This window comes from Aphelocoma coerulescens, assembly GCF_041296385.1.
Source record: "Aphelocoma coerulescens isolate FSJ_1873_10779 chromosome W unlocalized genomic scaffold, UR_Acoe_1.0 ChrW_unloc_scaf_4, whole genome shotgun sequence".
NCBI lineage: Eukaryota > Metazoa > Chordata > Aves > Passeriformes > Corvidae > Aphelocoma > Aphelocoma coerulescens.
The window spans coordinates 2,514,911-2,536,192 of record NW_027184083.1 but is presented as its reverse complement, the minus strand read 5'-3'; the positions used below and the strand labels follow the sequence as shown (position 1 = coordinate 2,536,192).

At 44.5% G+C, this 21,282-nt stretch overlaps 2 protein-coding genes across 5 annotated transcripts in view; one reads left to right on the top strand and one right to left on the bottom strand.

Moving 5' to 3' along the window:
- Positions 1 to 21,282, bottom strand: part of LOC138102902 (sorting nexin-2-like) — a 173,330-nt gene that overhangs the window by 141,705 nt on the left and 10,343 nt on the right. The window lies entirely within an intron of this gene.
- Positions 2,682 to 19,793, top strand: LOC138102904 (uncharacterized). The gene is made up of 3 exons (XM_069000693.1): positions 2,682 to 9,557; positions 16,045 to 16,250; positions 18,254 to 19,793. The coding sequence occupies exons 1-3, from the start codon at positions 8,918 to 8,920 to the stop codon at positions 18,503 to 18,505; spliced, it is 1,098 nt and encodes a 365-aa protein (XP_068856794.1). The 5' UTR covers positions 2,682 to 8,917; the 3' UTR covers positions 18,506 to 19,793.

Sequence of the window (21,282 nt, the reverse complement as noted above, 5' to 3'; positions counted from 1 at the left end):
AGCCACCTGCAACCTTGAAAAGTCTTGTTTATGGTATAATAGAAAAATATTTTGACAATGGATGTTTTAGGATTTTAGCCAATCACCCCCAAGGGGTGGCTGGTCCTTTGTCCAATTAGACTATGAAGAAAAAAGTCTATAAAAGAGTTTGTAAAATAATTAAATAAATCAATCCCGCTGCACAATTCCTGCCTGCTGGATCTTCTCTCCTCCTCCTCCCTATGTCTGCGGGACACGGTGATATACCATAGGAACCAGGCCAGCGGTAATATGCAGCCTACGGCACCGCCCTTAGAGGTGGAGCTGGGAGGCTGGGCTCTCCGCCAGGAGGGTGGGGAGAGACCCTCCCGCAGGGGGGGTGGCATTCCTCCCTCTCCCAGGCGTTGGAGTCTCCATGGCAATGCTGTGTGCCGAGCAGCTGGCTTAGAGGATGATGTCATCGAAGCGCACAGGCCCAGGGACCCTGCCCGGCCCCTGTGGCAGAGCAGGTCCCTGACAGGTATACCAGGTACCAGAACGGGCCCGGGCAGACCTGACACAGCTGACTCCATGGAATCAGACAACTCTCACCCAGGCAGTTCCTCTGAGGAGGAAGATGAGATAGCTGTTTTAAGCTGGCGAAAGAGGGGAAAGATAGCAAGAAAAGCAATAAGGGAGCAAAGCCCAATTCCTAAACGGACCAGAGTGAAAAGGGAGCCAGCTTTACAAGCCCGTCTGAGACAGGCTGTGGGTAATCAAGGGCCAATCTATGTGAAAGTTCCATACTCCCTCATAGAGTTAGAAAAATGGAAGAGTACAGTGGGAAAATATAAAGAAAATCCAGACAAAGTGGCTACTTTGGTACAAAGAGCAATTCAAACACAGAACCCTGACTGGAGTGATTTGGCAGCTATGATAGAGACATTGCTTGATCCCATTGAAAGACAGATGGTAAATAAAGCTATTACAGACTCTGTGGAATCAGGCATAGCTAACGGGACACTACAAGGTACGGTTGCAGAAACTTTTCCAACAGATGATCCAAGGTGGGACCCAAATGTGCCAGCACAAATGCAAAGATTAAAATGCTATCAAGATCTCATAGTATATGGGTTAAAACATGGTGTCCCTAAAGCTCTCAACTGGGCAAAGCTTTACGAAGTGAAGCAAGGTCCTAATGAAACTCCTTCTGATTTTTTGAATAGGTTAAGAGAAGCTGCTACCAAATGCACACACATAAATCCTGATACAGCGGAAGGGGGAAATCATCTGGCTTATTTGTTTATGGGTCAGGCTTCAAACGATATAAGAAGAAAGTTGCAAAAGTTAGAAGGGGTTCAAGACATGAGTAAATTGTTAGAAGCAGCCTGGAGAGTGTTCCGAGATAGAGACTCCAGTGACAAAGGTAAACCCTGTCCCAGGAAGAAGGATAGCCAGGAAAAGTCATCTAAGAAAGCCCCTCCCCCTAGGGACAAAGACACATACGCTTATTGCAAGAAGAAAGGGCATTGGAAGGCTGACTGTCCAATGTTGAAGGAGACACCCCTGCTTCTACAGCTCCCATTGGAACCAAACTCATACTCAGAATGATGGGGACGGAAGGCTTCTCCCCCAGAAGAGCCTTCGGTTATAGCCAAGCTGGGGAAAGATGATATAGAATTTCTGGTAGACACCGGCGCGGCATATTCTGTGTTAAATACTTTAGAAGGGAAACTGAGTCATGAAACTGTTCATGTCGTTGAGGCGACAGGGGTAAGTGAAACATGGCCTTTCTTCCAACCTTTAAAATTTAACCTAGGGAAGCACTGGGTAACTCATCAATTCCTTTATATACCTAACTCCCCTAAACCATTGCTGGGGAGGGATTAATTAGAAAAATTGGAAGCCTAAATTAAATTTAAAAAAGGGAAGGGTGTTCCAGAGACTAAATTTGTCGAAGTTGCTGCACTTTTTATACAGGACAGATGTGGTGAAATCCCCATTGAAGTTGAAAATGCTGTCAACCCAATTGTGTGGGCCAGTGATGTTCCAGGAAGATCCAAACAGGCAGAACCAGTGAGCATTGCACTCAAACCAGGAGCCACACCGGTAAGGCAAAACCAATATCCTTTAAAATTAGAAAGTCGTAGAGGATTGGCACCTATAATTGAAAAATTCCTCTATCATGGGTTATTAGTGCAATGTGAGTCCAGGTATAACACACCAATCATTTCAGTGAAGAAAGCTGATGGCGAGAGTTATCGGTTAGTCCAAGATTTGAGGGATATTAAAAATACAGAGGACATACACCCAGTGGTAGCCAATCCATACACACTTTTGACCACACTGACAGATGAATTAGGGTGGTTTACTGTTGTGGACCTGAAAGATGCCTTTTCCTGCATTCCTGTGCATAAAAACAGCCAGGAACTTTTTGCTTTTGAGTGGGAAAATCCTGAAACGGGGAGGAAAAGTCAGCTTATTAGGACAGTCCTACCCCAGGGTTTCAAGAATAGCCCGACAATATTTGGAAACCAGCTAACAAAGGAATTAGAGGATTGGAGGAGACAAGAGACAGGAGGGGTTATCCTTCAGTATGTTGATGACATCTTGATTGCAGCTAAGACCAGAGATGACTATATCCAACTCACTGTAAGCTTGTTAAACTTTTTGGGACACAGTGGGTACAGAGTTTCCAAAGACAAGACACAGATTGCCAAGGAAGCAGTAGTTTATTTGGGACTTGAGATCTTCCGTGGACACCGTCAGTTCAGCAAGGAACAGAAAGAAGCCATCTGCCGACTTCCAGAGCCCCACACCGTGAGACAGATGCAAGCTTTTCTGGGAATGGTAGGTTGATGTCGGTTGTGGATAGCAAATTATGGATTGTTGGTGAAACCCTTGCATAGAGCAATAAAAGCAGCTGACAATGGTATTATAATTTGGACTGAAAGCACAAGGGCTGCATTTAAACAGCTGAAACACACTCTAATGTCAGCTCCAGCATTGGGCTTACCAGACTTGACTAAACCTTTTGAACTTTTTACATATGAGAGACTTAATGTGGCACTGAGCATATTAGCACAGTGCCTCGGAAACCAACAGAGGGCTGTGGCCTATTATTCCAAACAGCTAGACAATGTTAGCCAAGGGTGGCCTGAGAATTAACTTAGATCTTACATTGGATAACATTCAAAGCCGATTGTATCTTCCACACCCTGGTTTCATGGTTACCCAACTGACCCTGTATTAAAGATTGTTTATAATGATTGTAATTAAAATTCTTGTTTATAGATATATACTGCTGTTTAGACACATATTATTAGTAGATATTTAGAATATTTGGAATAGAGTCTCGAGAAGGTAGAGGCCTTGTCAAGCCTCTAAAGGGGGAGAATTGATGCCTTAGGTTTTAACTTTTATATTTTTCAAATCCTGTACTGCCTAGTGTGTACCTCTGAAGTTTCTTGTAGCCTGGTAATTTCTGCTCTCTCGTGCTAAGTAGACATAACAAAGCCTCTCCGGGCCTGCTCTCCAAGGACACCTAGGCTGTCCTAGGCCAAAAAAGTATAAACCAAAGAGCCTCAGAGGGGGACAAGCTGAGGGGAATTACATCATTGAACTGAAGCTTTAATTGGAGAATTAACCCTGATATGCAAATGAACGAAACCTATAAAAGTGTGAAGAACTCATGACCTGTCGTCCATCTTGGGGTCCATCTTGGCAATAGCCTCTGGCCCCAAGGGGGTACCTTTGAAGGCCTTTCAAATAAATACCTACTTTTTAATACCGTCCCTGCCCGGCTCCGTGGGGTCCCGCGGGCACCCACTGAAGCACGGGTGGGTTCAGTATTATAGTCAGTAGCAAAGAGTCGAGAAGGGCATTTGCGTGCGTTCCGCCAGGAGCATTTATTGCTTCTACACTGTTGAAGGTTGCAGAGGCAAATGCGAACATGATCCCAAAGCTCACAGTTTTATCTGGGGGCGGGGAAAAGGCAGGACCAGGGAACGGGGACCAATGGGGAATTCTGGGGGAGTGAAGAGGGGTAAAGGTTAACAGCCAACTGGGGAATCCAAACTGGGAGAGATTAACATAACAGAACAAACATCCCGGGAGAAGCCCTTCCCGCCACCCTAACATGAACTGGTTCTTGTGGTACTAGGGACTTGTCTTACTGAAAACGCTCCCTCCCTTGTAATGTATGTTCACCAGCCACCACAACTTTTATTCTCTTACACCTGTCTAGTCTCTGTGTCTAGAAGGCCTCTTAAGGCATCAGTTCTTTGGTGACTCTGCCGGGACAATGAGGCTTCCAAAAATCCTCTGGGACTCAGAAAGATCCCGCTCAGCTCCCCCCCATCTCTGCCGGCACCCGGGGGGGCAGTTGCTAGGGTCCTACAGTCCAGGAGGCAGAGGAGCTACAAGAGCCCAGAAAACTCTCCACATCCAGCACAGAGGCACGTGAATAACTGAATGAAGGTGGTATTCTGTTAGCACAGCAGAAAGAACAGCTGTGTGAGGTGCAATCAGGTCAACAATCTACTTAGCCTAGTGGCCAAACTGAGAGGTGAAGTATTAGAGACTGAAGAAGAGATTTACTGGTGAAACCTCACCTTACCAAGCCACAGACAAACAGACCTGCCATCCATTTCACAAGAAGCAATGGATCCCCTACCCTCCTACCACTAGGCAGATGGAGGGGACCCTAGAGACAGAGGGGAATAGAAATGGGTTTCTGCTCCAGGTGGCAGACAAATCCCTTCCCAACCTACCTCACTTCCCCAGGTGCCCTCACACAATAAATATGAGGCCCTGGAATTTGAGGATCAGGTAAATGAGGAAGTAGATGAAGGTCCATCCAGCTTGGAGAGGTCACCTAAGGCAGGGCAGCGTACCTCCAGCATCATGACTTCCACAGTTAAGAAAAAAGTAAGGTAGTAGTCATTGGTGACTCCTTTTTAAAAGGAATTGAGGGCCTGATATAGGGAGATGTGCTGCCTCCCTAGGGTCTGAGTAAAAGACATCACCTAGAAACTTCCCAGCCTGGTACAGCCCACTGACTATTACTACTGGTTTTCCAGGTGGGTACTGACCAAGTCCCTACAAGAAGGCTGCAGACAATCAAGAGGGCCCTCAGGGCCTTGGGACAACTGGTCAAGGGGTCTAGAGCACAAGTTGCGTTCTCTTCTGTCCTGCCAGTTGCAGGGAATGGTAGGGCAAGAAATGGGAAAATCACGCAGATGAATACCTGGCTTCGAGATTGGTGTTACCAGCAGAATTTTGGGGTTTTTGATCATGGGTCAGTTTATATGACACTGAGCCTACTGGAAACAAATGATGTCCACCTGTCTAAAAGGGATAAAAGGATCCTGGCTCAGAAGTTAGCAGGGATTGTTGAGACAGCTTTAAACTAGGTTTGAAGGGGAACAGGGACATAGCCAGGCTCGACAGGAATAAGGTATGGGAGGTGGAGAACTATAGCGCGCACCCAAGTAGCAAAAGAACACTTAAGAGGGGATATCTCCAGCAAGTGCAAGCAGCCAAAGACGTAATCACAAGACAGGACTATGGGGAACTTCTTGCACCCTTACTGGGATATTGACACAAAACCCCACTTCTATAAAGTGCCTGTACACCTATGCATGCAGTATGGGGAACAAACAGGAGGAACTAGAGATCTGTGTGCAGTCACAGGGCTTTGATCTCATTGCAATTACAGAGACATGGTGGGATAGCTCACATGACTGGAATGTTGTCATGAAGGGTGTATTGGGTTTGCATGGCCTGGTTTTGGTAGCGGGGGGGGCTACAGAGGTGGCTTCTGTGAGAAGCTGCTAAAAGCTTCCTCCATGTCCAGCAGAGTCCATCCCTGGTGGCTCCAAAGATGGATGTGCCTCTGGTAAAGGCTGGGACAATTAGAAATGGTGGTAACCCCTCTGTAATAACATATTTAAGAAGAAAAGAAAAAAGTTATTGCGCAGTTGTAATTGCAGCCAGAGAAGAGTGGAGTGAGAACATGTGAGAATGTCTCGGTTTTGAAAGACAGGTGTCTGCTAAGGAAGGCAGAAGCCTCCCTTGAAGTGGCAGATATAACCCCTTTCCCTCTGAGTTATTATAATTTTGACATCAAGGGTCTTTAGGTAAAGATGTGGGAAATAGGAATAACAGTCCTTTACTATATATATATAGATAGATATCTAACCAGTCAAACAAAACAACAACAACTATGACAGTAACAGCAAACACAAACCCAGTCCCAGCCTTCTCGGTTGTCAGGATATTTCCCCTCGGGTGCAGTTCCGCTCGCAGCCAGCAGGGATCGCTGATGGCTCCCGGTGAGCAGGGCAGGTGTGATGGTTCCCCCGCTGCTGCAGGGGACGCTCCGGAGCGAGCTCGGGGAGCACGCGGCTGCTCTGGTGCCCTGGGATCCCGGGGAATGGTGGAACAAAAGCTTCACAAACCGCTGGGCAGCCGATCCTGGGTTCCCGGAAACAGCAGGCTGGAATGGCAGGCTGGAGCGGCAGGCACAAACACAAATCCCGGGTGGCAGACGAGATGTATCCAAAAGGGGAACCCCCCCAGAGGCCCAGGCAGGCAGGGTGAGCACGGCTACAACGCAGCGAAGGCTCGAAGCAGCAGCGGGGCAGGGTGGCCACAGCCCCAGCCTCCAGCAAGGCAGGGAAAGCGGCTTTGGGATCCCGGCGTTGTTTCCAGCAGAAAGAAAGACGCCGAAAACGGGAACCAGCAGCCTTCTCTGCAGCTTCCCTCTCCAGACGCTGAGAGCGAACTGAACTCACAACCAGGTGAAAAACAAAAGCCTGGACAGGCCCTTTTGTCTTTAAGTACGGTCATCTTCTCTTAAGTATGGTCATTTATCTCCTAGCAACATGCATATGGGAAAAATTCCTTTAACAGAAAAAAACTAGGACTAAACTAAAACCCCAACAGAGAACAACTATGCAGACACCAAGGTGCATGAAGAAGGAGGGGGAGGAGGTGCTCCAGGCGCCAGAGCCGAGATTCCTCTGCAGTCCGTGGTGAAGACCATGGTGAAACAGCTGTGCCCCTGCAGCCCTTGGAGGTCTGCACCCCATAGAAGAGTGACCCATGCTGGAGCAGTTTGAGGGGGACTGCTGCCCATGGGATGGACTCATGTCGGAGAAGTTCGTGGAGAACTGTCTCCCGTGGGAGGGATCCCATGGTGGAGCAGGGGAACGACTCCTCTCCCTGAGCAGCGGGATAAGCTACAGGTGATGAACTGACCATAACCCCCATTCCCTGTCTTCTTGCACTGCTGGGATAGGAAGTAGAGCTGGGAAGGTCTTTTTAAGGGTATTTTACTTCTCATAATCCTGCTCTAATTTTGTTAGTAATAAATTCACTTTATTTCTCGAAGTTGAGCCTGTTTTGCCCTTGACAGTATTTGGTGAGTGATCTCTCCTGGTCTTTATCTCAACTCATGAACCCTTTATTACATATTCTCTCCCCTGTCCAGCTGCAGAAGGGAGTGATAGAGTGCCTTTGGTAGGTGCCTGGCATCTGGTCAGCATCAACCCAACTACAAGAGCTACACTGTTTAGGAATGACTGACCAGGAAGGCGTGGTGGTGTAGTTCTCCTTTATGTGAGACAACACTTGGAATGTATCAAGCTCTGTCTTGGGGTGGATGGCAAGCTAGTTGAGAGCTTATGGGTTAGGATTAAAGCCTGACTAGTAAGGGTGACATTATCATGGGTGTTTGCTATAGGCCACCTGATCAGGAGGAAGAAGTGGATGAGGCCTTCTACAGGCAGCTAGAAGCAGCCTCACAGTCACAGGCCCTGGTTCTTGTGGGGAATTTAACTGCCCTGACATCTGCTGGAGAAGCAACACAGTGAAGCACAAATAGTCCAGGAGGTTCCTGGAAACCATTGATGACAACTTCCTGTCACAGTGAAACATAGATTTAGAAGAAACATAAAGATTTTAGTTATAGGCTAGCTGTGTTGGAATGGGTGGAATAGGAAAGAATTTGGGCCCAGTGAGAGTTAATTAAAATAGTTAGGAGAGCTGGACCTGAAATAGGGTTTTAGATGTTAGTAACTGATTACCAAATAACTGATGATCCATCATTTGCATGTTTGTTTAGCTGTGCTTAGAATAAGGAGCAGAAACATTGATAAGTTGGTGTATAGAATAAAGACAATTACCAATTTCCTCCCTTTGTGGGAGCCCATCCAAAAGTCATGCAAGAGGAAACTTAGAGGTCACTAAAGTAATTAGGATTGTTAAAACTCAGAAAGGCAAAAAGGTCAAAGTGAGGAAGATGAGTTACTTCATCTTCCTTAGGACCACTGACCCAATTCAAGACCACCGACTCAATTTAGAACACACACTACGCATGCTTAATGATGTGTAAACTCATTTCCATACGAAGCAGAGAATGGGAGGTGTTAACACTATGAATATGCATTTGTATTTTGGATATTCATAATATTTGGAAGTAAAAGGTATCATGTTTGCTTGTATCGGGGCCTGCGTCTTAGGGAGCTATCCCACGCAGTGCCTGGTGCCAAATAAAACATGCACTTTCTAACTTTAAACTGTTAGAGAGTTTTTGTCCGTCTCAGTTGGATATCGATATTAGGTCAATATTCATATTTTGGTAAATCAACAGGTAGTGGAGGATCCCACAAGGAATGGTGTGCTGCTTGACCTTAAACTAACAAAAAGGGAAGGCCTTGTTGGAGATGTGAAGGTTGGGGGCAGCCTTGGCTGCAGTGACCATGACATTGTGGAGTTCAGTATCTGGTGAGGAGGAAGCAAGGCAGCAAGTAAGATTGCAACCATGGACTTCAGGAGAGCTAACTTTAGGCTCTTCAGGGATCTTCTTGAAAGAATCCCATGAGAACAGACCCTGCAGGAAAGAGAGAGCTGATTCAAGCACCATTTCCTCCAGGCTCAAGAACAGTGTATCCCAATGAGCAAGAAATCCAGTAAAAGGGACAAGAGACATGCATGGATGAACAAGGAGCTCCTGCCAATACTCAAGCATAAGCAGGAAATACACAGGAGATGGAAGCCTGGACAGGTCACTTGTAGTGATTATAGAGAGGCTGTCAGAGTAAGTAGAAATGAGACAAGGAAGGCCAAGGCCCATCTGGAATTAAATCTGGGCAAAGATGTCAAGGACTTCAAGATGGGTTTCTTCAAATACATCGGTAACAAAAGGAAAACAAAGGATAATATGGACCCATTACTAAATGGAGGCGAGACCCTGGTAACAGAGGACGCAGAGAAGGCAGAGTTACTGAATGCCTTCTTTGCATTGGCCTTCACTGACAAAACCAGCCCTCAGGGATCTCTGGCCCAGGAGATCAGGGTAAAGGAATCTTGGAAGGAAGACTTTCCCTTCATCAAGGAGGATTGGGTCAGAGAACACCTAGGCAAACTTGACATCCACAAGTCCATGGGCCCTGACAGGATGCATCCAACACTGCTGAGCAAGCTGGTGGACATCATAGCAAGGCCACTCATGATCATCTTTGGAAGGTCATGGCAATCACGAAAGGTGCCTGAGGACTGGAAGAAAGCAAATGGCACTCCAGTCTTCAAAAAGGGTAAGAAGGAGAACCCAGGGAACAACCATCCAGTCAGCCTCACGTCAATTCCTGGAAAGGTGATGGAGTGCCTCATTCAGCAGGCAATCTCTCTCCACATGGATGACAAGAATGTGAATCTATGCTGACGACTCCTGATCACCAAATGTAAATCATGCTTGTCCAGCCTGATTGCCTTCTATGATGATATGACTACCTGGATGGATAAGGGGAGAGCAGTGGATATTGTCTACCCTGAGTTCAGCAAGGCTTTCAACACTGTCTCTCATGACTTCCTCATATTCAAACTCAGGAAGTGTGGACTGGATTGAGAATGGGCTGAATGGCAAATCTCAGAGGGTTGTAATCAGTGGCCCAGGATCTAATTGGAGGACTGTCACTACTGGTGTCCCCAAGGTTCAATACTGGGCCCAGTATTGTTTAACTTATTCATCAGTGACTTGGATGAAGGGGCAGATGCCTCCTCAGCAAGTTTGCTGACAACACAGAACTGGGAGGAGTGGCCGATGCCCCAGAGGGCTGTGCAGGCCTTCAGAAGGACCTGAATAGGTTGGAGAGATGAGCAGAGAGGAACTGTCTGAAATCCAACAAAGGCAAGTGCAGGCTAAGAATAACCCCAGGCACCAGTATAGACTGGGGGCTGACCTGCTGGAAAGCAGCTCTGCCAAGAAGGACCTGGGGATCCTGGTCAACAACAAACTGTCCATGAGCCAGCAGTGTGCCCTTGTGGCCAAGAAGGCCAATGGTACCTGGGGTGCCTTAGGAAGAGCATTGTCAACAGGTCAAGGGAGGTGATTTTGCCCCTCTACTCAGCCCTGATGAGGTCACATCTAGAGTGCTGTGTCCAGTTCTGGGCTCATCAGTAGGAGAGGCATGGAGCTCCTGGAGTGAGTCTAGCGAAGGGTGACAAAGATAAGGAATCAGAGCGTCTTTGTGTTCAAGAAATGACTGGACATGACACTTAGTGCTATGGTCTAGCTGACAAGGTGGTGATCAGTCCAAGTTTGGACTCACAGAATCAAAGAATCAATTAGGTTGTGGAAAAGACCTCTGAGATCATCAAGTTAAACCTTTGTCTGAACAACACCATGTCAACTAGATCATGGCACTAAGTGCCACGTCCAGTTCTTTCTTGAACACCTCCAAGGATGGTGACTCCACCACCTCCCTGGGCAGCCTGTTCCAATGCTTGACAACCCTTTCTGTGAAGAAATTCCACCTAACGTCCAGCCTGAACCTCCCCTGGCACAGCTTAAGGCTATGTCCTCTCATCCGGTCACTAGTTACCTGGGAGAAGAGGCCGACCCCCAGCTGTCTGCGACCTCCTTTCAGGTAGTGGTCTCCCTTGATAAGGTCTTCCTTGAGCTTCCTTTTCTCCAGGCTAAATAACCCCAGCTCCCTCAGCCATTCCTCGTAGGACTTGTGCTCTAGACCCTTCACCATATCTGTTGCCCTTCTCTGGACATGCTGCAGCACCTCAATGTCTTTCTTGAGGGGCCCAGAACTGGACACAGTACTCGAGGTGCGGCCTCAGCAGTGCTGAGAACAGAGGGACAATCACTGCCCTTGTCCTGCTGGCCACACTATTTCTGATACAAGCCAGGATGCCATTGGCCTTCTTGTCTACCCAGACACTGCCGTCTCATGTTCAGGCAGCTGTTGACCAGCACCTGCAGGTCCTTTTCCACTGGGCTGCTTTCCAGCCACTCTTCCCCCAGCCTGTAGTGCTGCCTGGGGTTGTTGTGGACAAAGCATAGGACCCAGCACTTGGCCTTATTGAAACTCATACTGTTGGTCTTGGCCCACTGATCCAGCCTGTCCAGATCCCTCTGCAGAACCTTCCTACTCTCCAGATCAACACTCCCAGCCAACTTAGTGTCATCTTTGAATTTACTGAGGGTGCACTTTATCCCCTCATCCAGATCATTGATAAAGACATTAAATAGGACTGGGCCCAACACTGATCCCTGGGGGAACACCACTAGTTACCAGATACCATCTGGATGCCGCACCATTCACCACCATTCTCTGAGCCTGGACATCCATCCAGTTCATAACCCAGCAAAGAGTGCACCTGTCCAAGCTGTGGGCTGCCAGCTTTTCCAGGAGAATGCCATGGGAGACAGTATCAAAGGCTTTGCTGAAATCCAGATAGACAACATCCACAGCATTTCCCTCATCTACTAGGTGGGTCACCTGGTCATAAAAGGAGATCAGGTTGGTCAGGCAGGACCTGCCTTTCCTAAACCCATACTGGCTGGGCCAGATCCCCTGGTTGTCCTGTATGTGCCATGTGATTGCACTCAAGATGATTTACTCCATAACTTTCCTGGGCACCAAGGTCAGGCTAACAGACCTGTAGTTTCCGGGATCCTCCTGGCCCTTCTTGTGGATGGGTGTCACATTGGCCAGCCATCTGGGACCTCCCTGGTTAGCCAGGACTGGTGATAAATGATAGAGAGTGGCTTGGCGAGCTCTTCCGTCAGCTCCGTCAGCACCCTTGGATCAATCCCATCTGGTCCCATAGACTTGTGAGTGTCTAAGTGGCACAGCAGGTCAGTAACTACTTCCACCTGGCTTGCAGGGGGTCTATTCTGCTCCCAGTTCCTGTCTACCAGCTGTCATAGGTTAGCAAGCATAGTCCCGGAAGGGATATCCTTGCTAAGGGGTGCTTACAGTTTCCTCTGGGACCTGATAGAACCTATCAGCTGGCCAGTTTGAATATGGACAATTCTTTAAGCCACTTAAAGTTTTGACCGCCTCTGTGATACACACTTAAGAATAGACAAACTCCCACCTCAGCTCTCTCTCGTTTCCGGCGCTGGGACAGGTGGCTGCGGGCCCCGTGCAGGGGCCAGCAGGCCCGGCCAGGCCCTGCTTGGGCCAGGCCGGGCCGGGCCACGGCCAGCCTGGAGCCTGTTCCAGCCATGGAACCCCCCCCCCACTGCCTTGCCGTGGGCAGCCGGAGCGGCTCGGAACCCCCCCTCCACTGCGGCCGAGATTCAGCAAAGCGGCACCTCTGTCCGGCAGAGGTCAGGTGACCAACTGTGATAAGCCACATTCCAGCTGCAAGGCTGAGGTGAGATTAACCCTTTTATTGCTGTGAAGAGCTGAAAACCTGAGGGAAGAGAGAGAGAGGAGATGCTTAAAGCTGAAAGTCTGTTGTGAAGCTATGATATATCAGAGTATCCCATTGTAACTTCATGAAGATATGGGGGGTGGAGTGTTCAACTCGTAAGCAGAAGCACCTGCGCTGAGATAGGCAGATGCTGATGCAGCTGTAATTTCATGAGAAGTTTGGACAGAGAGAGATGAACCAGATGAGGACTTTTGCTCCAAAGAGGAAAGGAGAAAAACCTCAATTCCTAGAGATGCTTCCAGAGATAGTCTTAAAGATGAAGATGACCCTTTGCTCCCAGGGAAGGAGAAGGGCCTCTGTTTTTTTTGTTTCTGAACAGCTCAACCTTAAAATTGTACCCCAGAAAACTTTCAAGAGTGGACCCTCGAAAGCAGTTGCGGGAAAAGCTGCAAGTCGGGGGAAGGGACTCACATCGCAAGCAGAGAGACTCCTCTTCCTAAATGGACTGAACAATATTTGGAAGTGGGTGGCTGTCTCGGTGTGATACTGTTTTCATAGCATGAGCAAAAAGAGACTTCTCTTTCTAAATGGACTGAACCAGGTTATTATGGAAGTGGTAAACAGACTGAACATCTTAAGGGTTGTCTTTGCATTGTCAGTGGGAGACGGGAGGAAGGTGGGGGGAGGAGGAGAGTTCTAAAGGTGGTATAATTTTTTTCTTTTCTTCTTTTAGGTCTGTTAATAAACTTCTTTATATTCATTCAAGTTGGTGCCTGCTTTGCATTTCTCCTAATTCTTATCTCACAGAAGATAAACAGTAATGAGTATTTTAGACCAAACCACTACACTAAATTGGTGTTTCCGCCCGGTTACAAACCCAACCCGTGACACCAGCTCAGGGGGCTGGTTGCCCTGAGGATAAGCAGTCTTACTGTTGAGGACTGAGGCAAAGAAGGCATTAAGTACCTCAGCCTTGGTGACAATATTCCCCCTCACACACATCCAATAAAGAATGGAGGTTTTCCTTGGCCCTCTTTTTGTTGTTTATGTATTTATAAAAACACTTTTTATTACCTTTCACAGCAGTGGCCAGAATGAGATCTAGTTGAGCTCTCATCTTTCTAATTTTCTTTCTACATGACCTAATGAAATCGTTGTACTCTTCATGAATTGCCTGCCCCTTTTTCCAAAGGTGATACACCCTCTTTTTTCCCCTGAATTCCTGAGAAAGCTCCCTATTCAGCCAGGCCTATCTTCTTCCCCAACAGCTCATCTTTCAGCACATAGGGATGTGCACGTAGGGATGTGCAGCACATAGGCTCCTGTGCCTTAAAGATTTCTTCCTTAAAGTATGTCCAGCCTTCCTGGACACCTTTGTTTTTAAGGGCTTTTTCCCAGGGGACTTTCCGAACCAGTGTCCTGAGTAAGGCAAAGTCCGCCCTCCAGAAGTCCAAGGCAAAGGTTTTGTTGACCCCCTTCCTTACTTCACCTAGTATTGAAAACTATCATTTCATGGTCCCTGTGCCCAAGACAGCCTCTGACCACCCCATCTCCCACCAGCCCTTCTCTGTTCCTAAACAACAGGTCTAGCAGGCCATCACCCCTAGTAGGCTATCACCACCTGTGTGAGGAATATGAGTAGATGATCTCAGAGGTTTTTTCCAACCTAAATTATTCTGTGATTCTTATGAGGATAGGCTGAGAGAGTTGGGCCTGTTCAGCCTCAAGAAGAGATGACTGAGAGAGCACCTCATCAATGTCTATAAGTATCTGAAGGGTGAGTGTAAAGAAGATGGAGCCAGGCTCTTCTCAGTGGTGCCAAGTAATAGGACAAGAGTCAGAAAGCAGAAACTGATGCACGGGAAGTTCCACCTGTGTTACAGTGGGGATACTGTAACACGCATATCAAACAAGGAGTCCCGTGGAAAAGAAATATATATGGACAGATTCTTGATAGATGTTTCAGAGATGTTTATTTCTCCAGCCGCATGGCCGGGATCTGCCGAGGAACTGTTACAATCACCGGACCCGAGGGTCCTTCCCGCGCAGGGAAACACAGAACAACCAATGGGGAACGAGGCTGACCAGGGGCGAGGGAAACCCCGTCTCTGTCCCAGGGCCCCTCTCCCAGGGCTACATGGCAGGGGGAGGAGACCCTGACACACCTGAATATGAATAACTTCTTTACTGTGCAGGTGATGGGGCACTGGAACAGATTGTCCAGAGAGGTTGTGGAGTCTCCCTCACTGGAGATATTCAAGAACCATCTGGATGTAATTCTGTGCAACGTGCTCTAGGATGACCCTGCTTGAGCAGGGAGGTTGGACCAGATGACCCACTGTGATCCCTTCCAACCTGACACATTCTGTGATTCTGTGTCTTAAATTGCTTTCTCATACCTCTACCAGGAATTATTCTTTGTAGAGGCAGATGTCTCTGATATCAGATGTCCTCAAGGTTAAAAAGTATTTTAAGAAGTAATGAAAATGGGAATGTATCTGATTATTGCTGATTTGACACCTTATCTTAGATTTCAAGTAATGCTTTTTTTTTTTTTTTTTTTTTTTAAGAGTGGTATTTAAATTGTGATAGTTTTAAATATCTGAAGACACTTCTACAAATATTTATGGTGTTCTGGTGATTCAGTAAAAGCAGCACAGTTGTAAACAAACCTATGCTTTTAATCCTTAACTAAATTGGATTACAATGAGATTTTGTCCAAAGGTTCTTCAGAGGAGTTGACATTGTACACAACTTGAGGTTTGATAACACAGTTGCCTAAGTGTTTGTTAATTAATAAGCTCAAAACTTCAGCTTCATGGATGCCAGGCACAAAGTCACATGCCTTTTTTTAAGGCATATAAAAACATGACAATATATTACAGTATAAACAGTCTTGTTAAGTATACTTTGGTCAACGGAACAGTATAATGGAAGCAAATTCTACTCTGGTGTTGATGTTCTCATTGAATAATTTTCTTCCTCTTCTTCCCTCCCAGCTGCATGGAACAACTTCACTACAGACCAGTTAAGATTGTCTTGAATTTGCTGTATAGGAGACTTGACTTTTGATTTGTGGGCTTGGACTTTTTCTGAACTAAGCAGTTGGATAATACTGAAGTGACAGTTTCTTCCATGTGTTTTGCAAGACACAATAGGCATCATGTAACAGGCTCAGCAAATCATTTACTGATTTTGGAGAGTTTTGGGTTCACTATGTTCTAAATGGTTTTTCATTGTGATGTCCTTGGGCATTTTATCATGAGCTTTGGGAAATATAATTTATATTTTTCAGTTGATAAACTTACAGTTGATGTAGGACAGAGGTCTGCTTGGTTGATTGATCTATCTTGAACAGTAACATAATAAATTAACTTCATTGTATTGGATGTCACTCCTGTATTTCAGAGCTTTCAGCCAGCACAGCTGCCTTTGCTAAAAGCGCTGCCATGTTAGGTAATTCTGAGGACCACACTGCTCTATCTAGAGCTTTGTCTCAACTTGCAGAGGTTGAGGAGAAGATAGATCAGTTGCATCAAGAACAAGTTTTTGCTGATTTTTATGTCTTCTCAGAACTACTCGGTGACTACATTCGTCTTATTGCTGCAGTAAAAGTAAGTGCTGCTAGGAAAAATGTATAATTTCTGTGTTTAGTGTCACACTTTGCAGTTTGTATATTTAAGGTAAATGACCAAGTTGGATGGGGCTTTGAGCAACCTGATCTAATGGAAGGTGTCCCTGCCCATGGCAGGGGGGTTGCAACTAGATGATCTTTAAGGTTCCTTCCAACCCAAACCATTCTACGATTCTATGAATGTTTGTATGCATTTGCACACTTCATTATGCAGTTAAGACTTCCGGAGTTTTTGCTTGAAATTCCAATCAAGTAAAATGAATAAATCCACGATCAGTTATTCCCATGTTAAAAATTGTTGTGACAAAAAATGGGCATGGATTAATAGGATCCAGACAGAATCGAAATGGTGAATATCTTCTAATTAGATTAATGTTAATACCATACTAGTTAGCATGCTGTACATGTTTTTTTCAAGCTACTGATTTTTACACTATGCTCATAAAATGTTTTCAAGAACATAATTTGGCTATATTAGATAACCAATATTTTCAGTAAATAAGCAACAAATATTGCTTGAAGATTTACATCTAATTAAATAAAGAATTCAATTTTGGTGTACAGTATAATTAGATTTTGACATGGGGAGGGGTTGCATTGGGTTTATGTGGCAAGGTTTTGGTAGCAGGGGACTACAGGGGTGACCTCTGTGAGAAGAGACCAGGCACAGCTGGTTCCAGACAGCTCCCCAATGGACCCACCATTGGTCAAAATAAAGCCAACCAGCAAAGTTGGTGGTACCTTTGTGAAAACACATTTAAAAAAGGACAAATTGTTGTTCAGCAGTATGTGCGTGTGAGGAGGAAGTGTAAGAAACAATCCTGCAGACACCAAGGTCAGAGAAGAAGGAGAGGGAGGAGGTGCTCCAGGTGCTTGCAGGTATTTCCCTGCAGCCTGTGGAAAGGACCACTCCTGAGCAAGTGGATATGCCCTGAAGAAAGCTTCAGTCCCGGAGAACCCACATGGGAGTAGGCTCCTGACAGGAACTGTGACCTGTGGAGAGGAGCCCACGCAGGAGCGGTCCTTGAAGGACTGCAGCCTGGGGGAAGGACTCATGCTGGAACAGGGAAAAAGTGTGAGGAGGAAGGAGTGTCAGAGAGGAACTATTGTGAACTGACTGCACATCATCTTTCCTGTGTTGCTCAGGCAGGGGGAGGTAAAGGAGTTGGGAATGTAGGAGTGAAGTTGAGCCTGGGAAGAAGGAGGGAGGGGAGAGGTGTTTTAGTTTTTGCCTTTGTTTCTCATCATTCTATTCTGGTTTTAATTGTCAGTAAAATAATCTTCCCCAAGTTGAGTCAGTTTTGCCTGTGATGGTAATTGGTAAGTGATCTCCCTGTCTTTATACTGACTTGTGAGCTTCTTTTCATCTTATTTTCTCCCCCTGTCCTGTTGAGGAGAGGGAATGAGAGAGCAGCTGTGGGTGAGAGTCTGGCAGCCAGCCAAGTGTCAATCCAGGGATGTCTTAGAATTTTATCCAGAAATATCTTTGAACTTGTCAAACTGTTGGGAAAATATTTTTATATTTTATATATATCCACTTGCATTATGTATATAGTTATAGTCTATCAAATACATAATATATAAAAAATGTATACTTTGATTCTACTACCTCCATCCATTGTTAACAAAAATGTACTGCCAGTTATGCATATAGTCAATGAAAAGGTTTGCTAGAATCTGTATTTAGAGAAGCATTTGGGTATTATAGCATTTTACAGTGGTTGCTTTGGTAGGATTGTGATGGGACAAGGAAAAAAATGGTTTGGAGCATCAAGGGGTCTGTTCTAAAGAGGCTTCTTGAATACCCTCTTTTATTTTTAGATGGTATTTAGCTGTGCAAGGATGATGTCAAATTAAATCTAAGACACAGTGAAGTTTCTTTTGAGTATACTTGTTCCAGTTTTATCCAGAAATAACTTTTTCTAATAGGAATATAGACAGCTTTAACAATTGCAACTGCTTAATAAATGCCCATACTTACAGGGAGTGTTTGATCATCGAATGAAATCCTGGCAGAAATGGCAAGATGCTCAGGTCACTTTACAAAAAAAACGTGAAGCTGAAGCAAAGCTCCAACTTGCCAACAGACCTGATAAACTGCAGCAAGCTAAAGATGATATAAAAGAGGTAATGTTGTCAAGTACTAATATTATTCTGTCAGTCAAACTTTTTTTATTGATTCTTTCCCCATTACTGTACTATTTTATACAATTTTTTTTTCAAATCACATATTAACTATTTTCCATATTTACTGACATTGTTAAATGGAATTTCTTTAAAATATGAGATGGGTATAATTGTTACCCATTCTGAGATATGTAAGGCAGTCAAATACTGTCCCTAAAGAGTCTGGGAGATGGGAAGAGGGGAACATGAGCAAGTTTAAAAATGATTTTAACTGTTGAAGATGACTTGGATAGTCAGAAGAACATCTCTTGGTTTCTAAAGCTAAAATCTACCTAAAAGGATTAACGGAGAACTGTTCTTATGTTTTGCTTGTGTATATATTTAACTTTTTAAAAATACACATATATTATAATTTCAGTAAAAATCCAAAATGTTGAAGTTTCATAGATTATACATTTTTTTTTACATGCTTCACTAAGGAGATTGAAGAGGTAGGACAGCTTAATTATTTAACATTATTGTATTCTAGTTATCAACCACTATTTTCTCATTAAATAATGGAGAACATCACTGCAGACTTCAATCTCTTATGCACTTTATTTTGTTTGGTTGCCTCATTCTTCACTAACTCAAGTTGCTTTGTTCTTTCTGCACTTCAATATATTTTACATACGGTGTTGAAGTTGCTCATTAACGTGGCTTTCTTATTTTCTTTAAAAACGCCCTTGTTGACTAGGAAAAAAAGTTACTCTTTTGTGACCACATTCTTGCTGGTTGACTCTCTTGACGTCATCCATCCACCATACAGAAGTGAGCTGGAACTCATTGGCAAAACCAATTCCTGACTCTTTGGAGCAGTAGGGAATACTAAATGACCCTTTATCGTCCTTAATATAAAAAGAATTAAAGATTTTGTTCTTGAAGGATTTTTTTCCTACGTTATTGTGTGTTTAGAGAAGCTTGTTAAGTAAACCCAGAATTTGAATATGCTGGCAGAAAATTATTGCTTCCACCGAAATATATTCAGAGTTGCTGAATTCTTTAATAGTAGTCCTTTTGACAAAGATATTGAAAAGTGGAAGCCTATCCAGCTTGAGCTTCATCTGTGATTCAGTTCCTTTGTGCAGATAAAAGGTACAAGAGTAGTCCTCAAAACAGCATATAAAACAAGGGGGTGATTTTTCCTTGTCAGAAACTGTAAGATGGCAAAATCTCTGAAGTCTTGGGCACCTCTAAGATGCTGTAATACGAAGGCACAAGCTATTTTAAAGCAGTCTTAATCTCTCTTTCCTAGACTGAATTTTATATAGTTTTAGTTATTAGCTAACTCTCTAGGCTGTGCACATATTAATGTTTCCCTGAAGCACATCGTGTTATGACTTATTGCATAGCTCCATAAATGTACATCTGAAAAGACATTAAGAGAATTTTGAATAAATAGACTAAATACATAAATATCTCAAGATATTTATTTGAATAGATGTTCATTACATATCACAACAGTAAGACAGCACGGCACCACAAAATGCTCTTGTGATTAAATAGCACCACTAGATTGCTAGCAGGAATATATTATATTGGTGCATGTTGCTTCCTGGCTGCATTTTCTTTGAGGAAGATAGCTGTTACCAGATCTATTAGCTCCCATAATTCAGTTAGTATATTAACAGATACAGTTTCATTTTTATAATTTCTGTTAGCATGTATATGTCTGAAGTGTCAGGATGATAGCTTTTTTCATAATATACTTACACAGATGGTTTAAATTTAGCAATATAATAGTTACATAAAGGCAGGAGCAAAGGAAGGTCTAGTAATAATAAGATAATATAGCTGGTGATGCTTTCTTAATTGTGTAGCTGGATGTCTTTTGACATAAAATAAGGATAAACATGACCAAGTGTTGTGTTTTGTAGTGTTGATATTAATGCCTTGTTCCCAGTATGGCAAAACCCTACAAGCAACTTCACTTCCTCTGAATTTTCCTTCTGTGTTCTTACCTGCATTTCTTTCTTCTTTTTTTTTTAATTCCTGCTGTCACTTAAACAATTCCCACTGAGCAAGAGAGTTTGTGTTTTGGCTTGCCTAAACAACATACATTCTGACCAATAAACACATCCCTGTTAGCTTGTCATCTGCAGGAGAAATACGGCAAAAATAACCATTTACTTGACCATAGGTGGGGATGAAGATTTGTTATATTTTCTCTCCTCTCTTCAGATGCAGAGGGGAGTGAGCAGCTTTTGTGGGTGCCTGGTATCTGGCCAGTGTTCAAGCCACGACACAAGGCAGCAAGTAATATAGTAACCATGGACTTCAGGAGAGCTAACTTTAGCCTTTTCAGGGAACTTCTTGGAAGAATCCCACGGTGTACCAGGGCATCTCACCCCCCCACAAGACCTTATCTGTTGTTTGTTAACCGGTCAGATAACTCAAACAGGACAAGCTGTCTTGTAGTGAGTTATATTGGTGCCATGGAGCTAACAACGGTCTGACATCTCCCAACTGCCAATAAACATCTTACTGTTGAAGTGAGATCTGGGAAGATAAGCTGGATTTCTGACTGACAGACACCTCACTTTACAAACTATAAAAGCCATACGAAACTTTCACAAAGCAGAAATCTTCTATACATTTTCCTGGAAATGTGTGGAGTTTCTACCATGAGTAGGGATACCTGTTTTACACTTACTCCCCAGAGGTTAAGTGAAAAGACTGTGTACATTATTGCTATTTCGGTGGTAAGTTACATGGAACTCCTAATCAATACTATTTACTTTGCTAGCTTTAAAACTGGTACCTTGATATCATGCACTGTTTTATGTTATGCTGTAATCTACTGGTAGTTCTTTCATTTTAATCTGTGTAGCAAGTAATTCTGATTA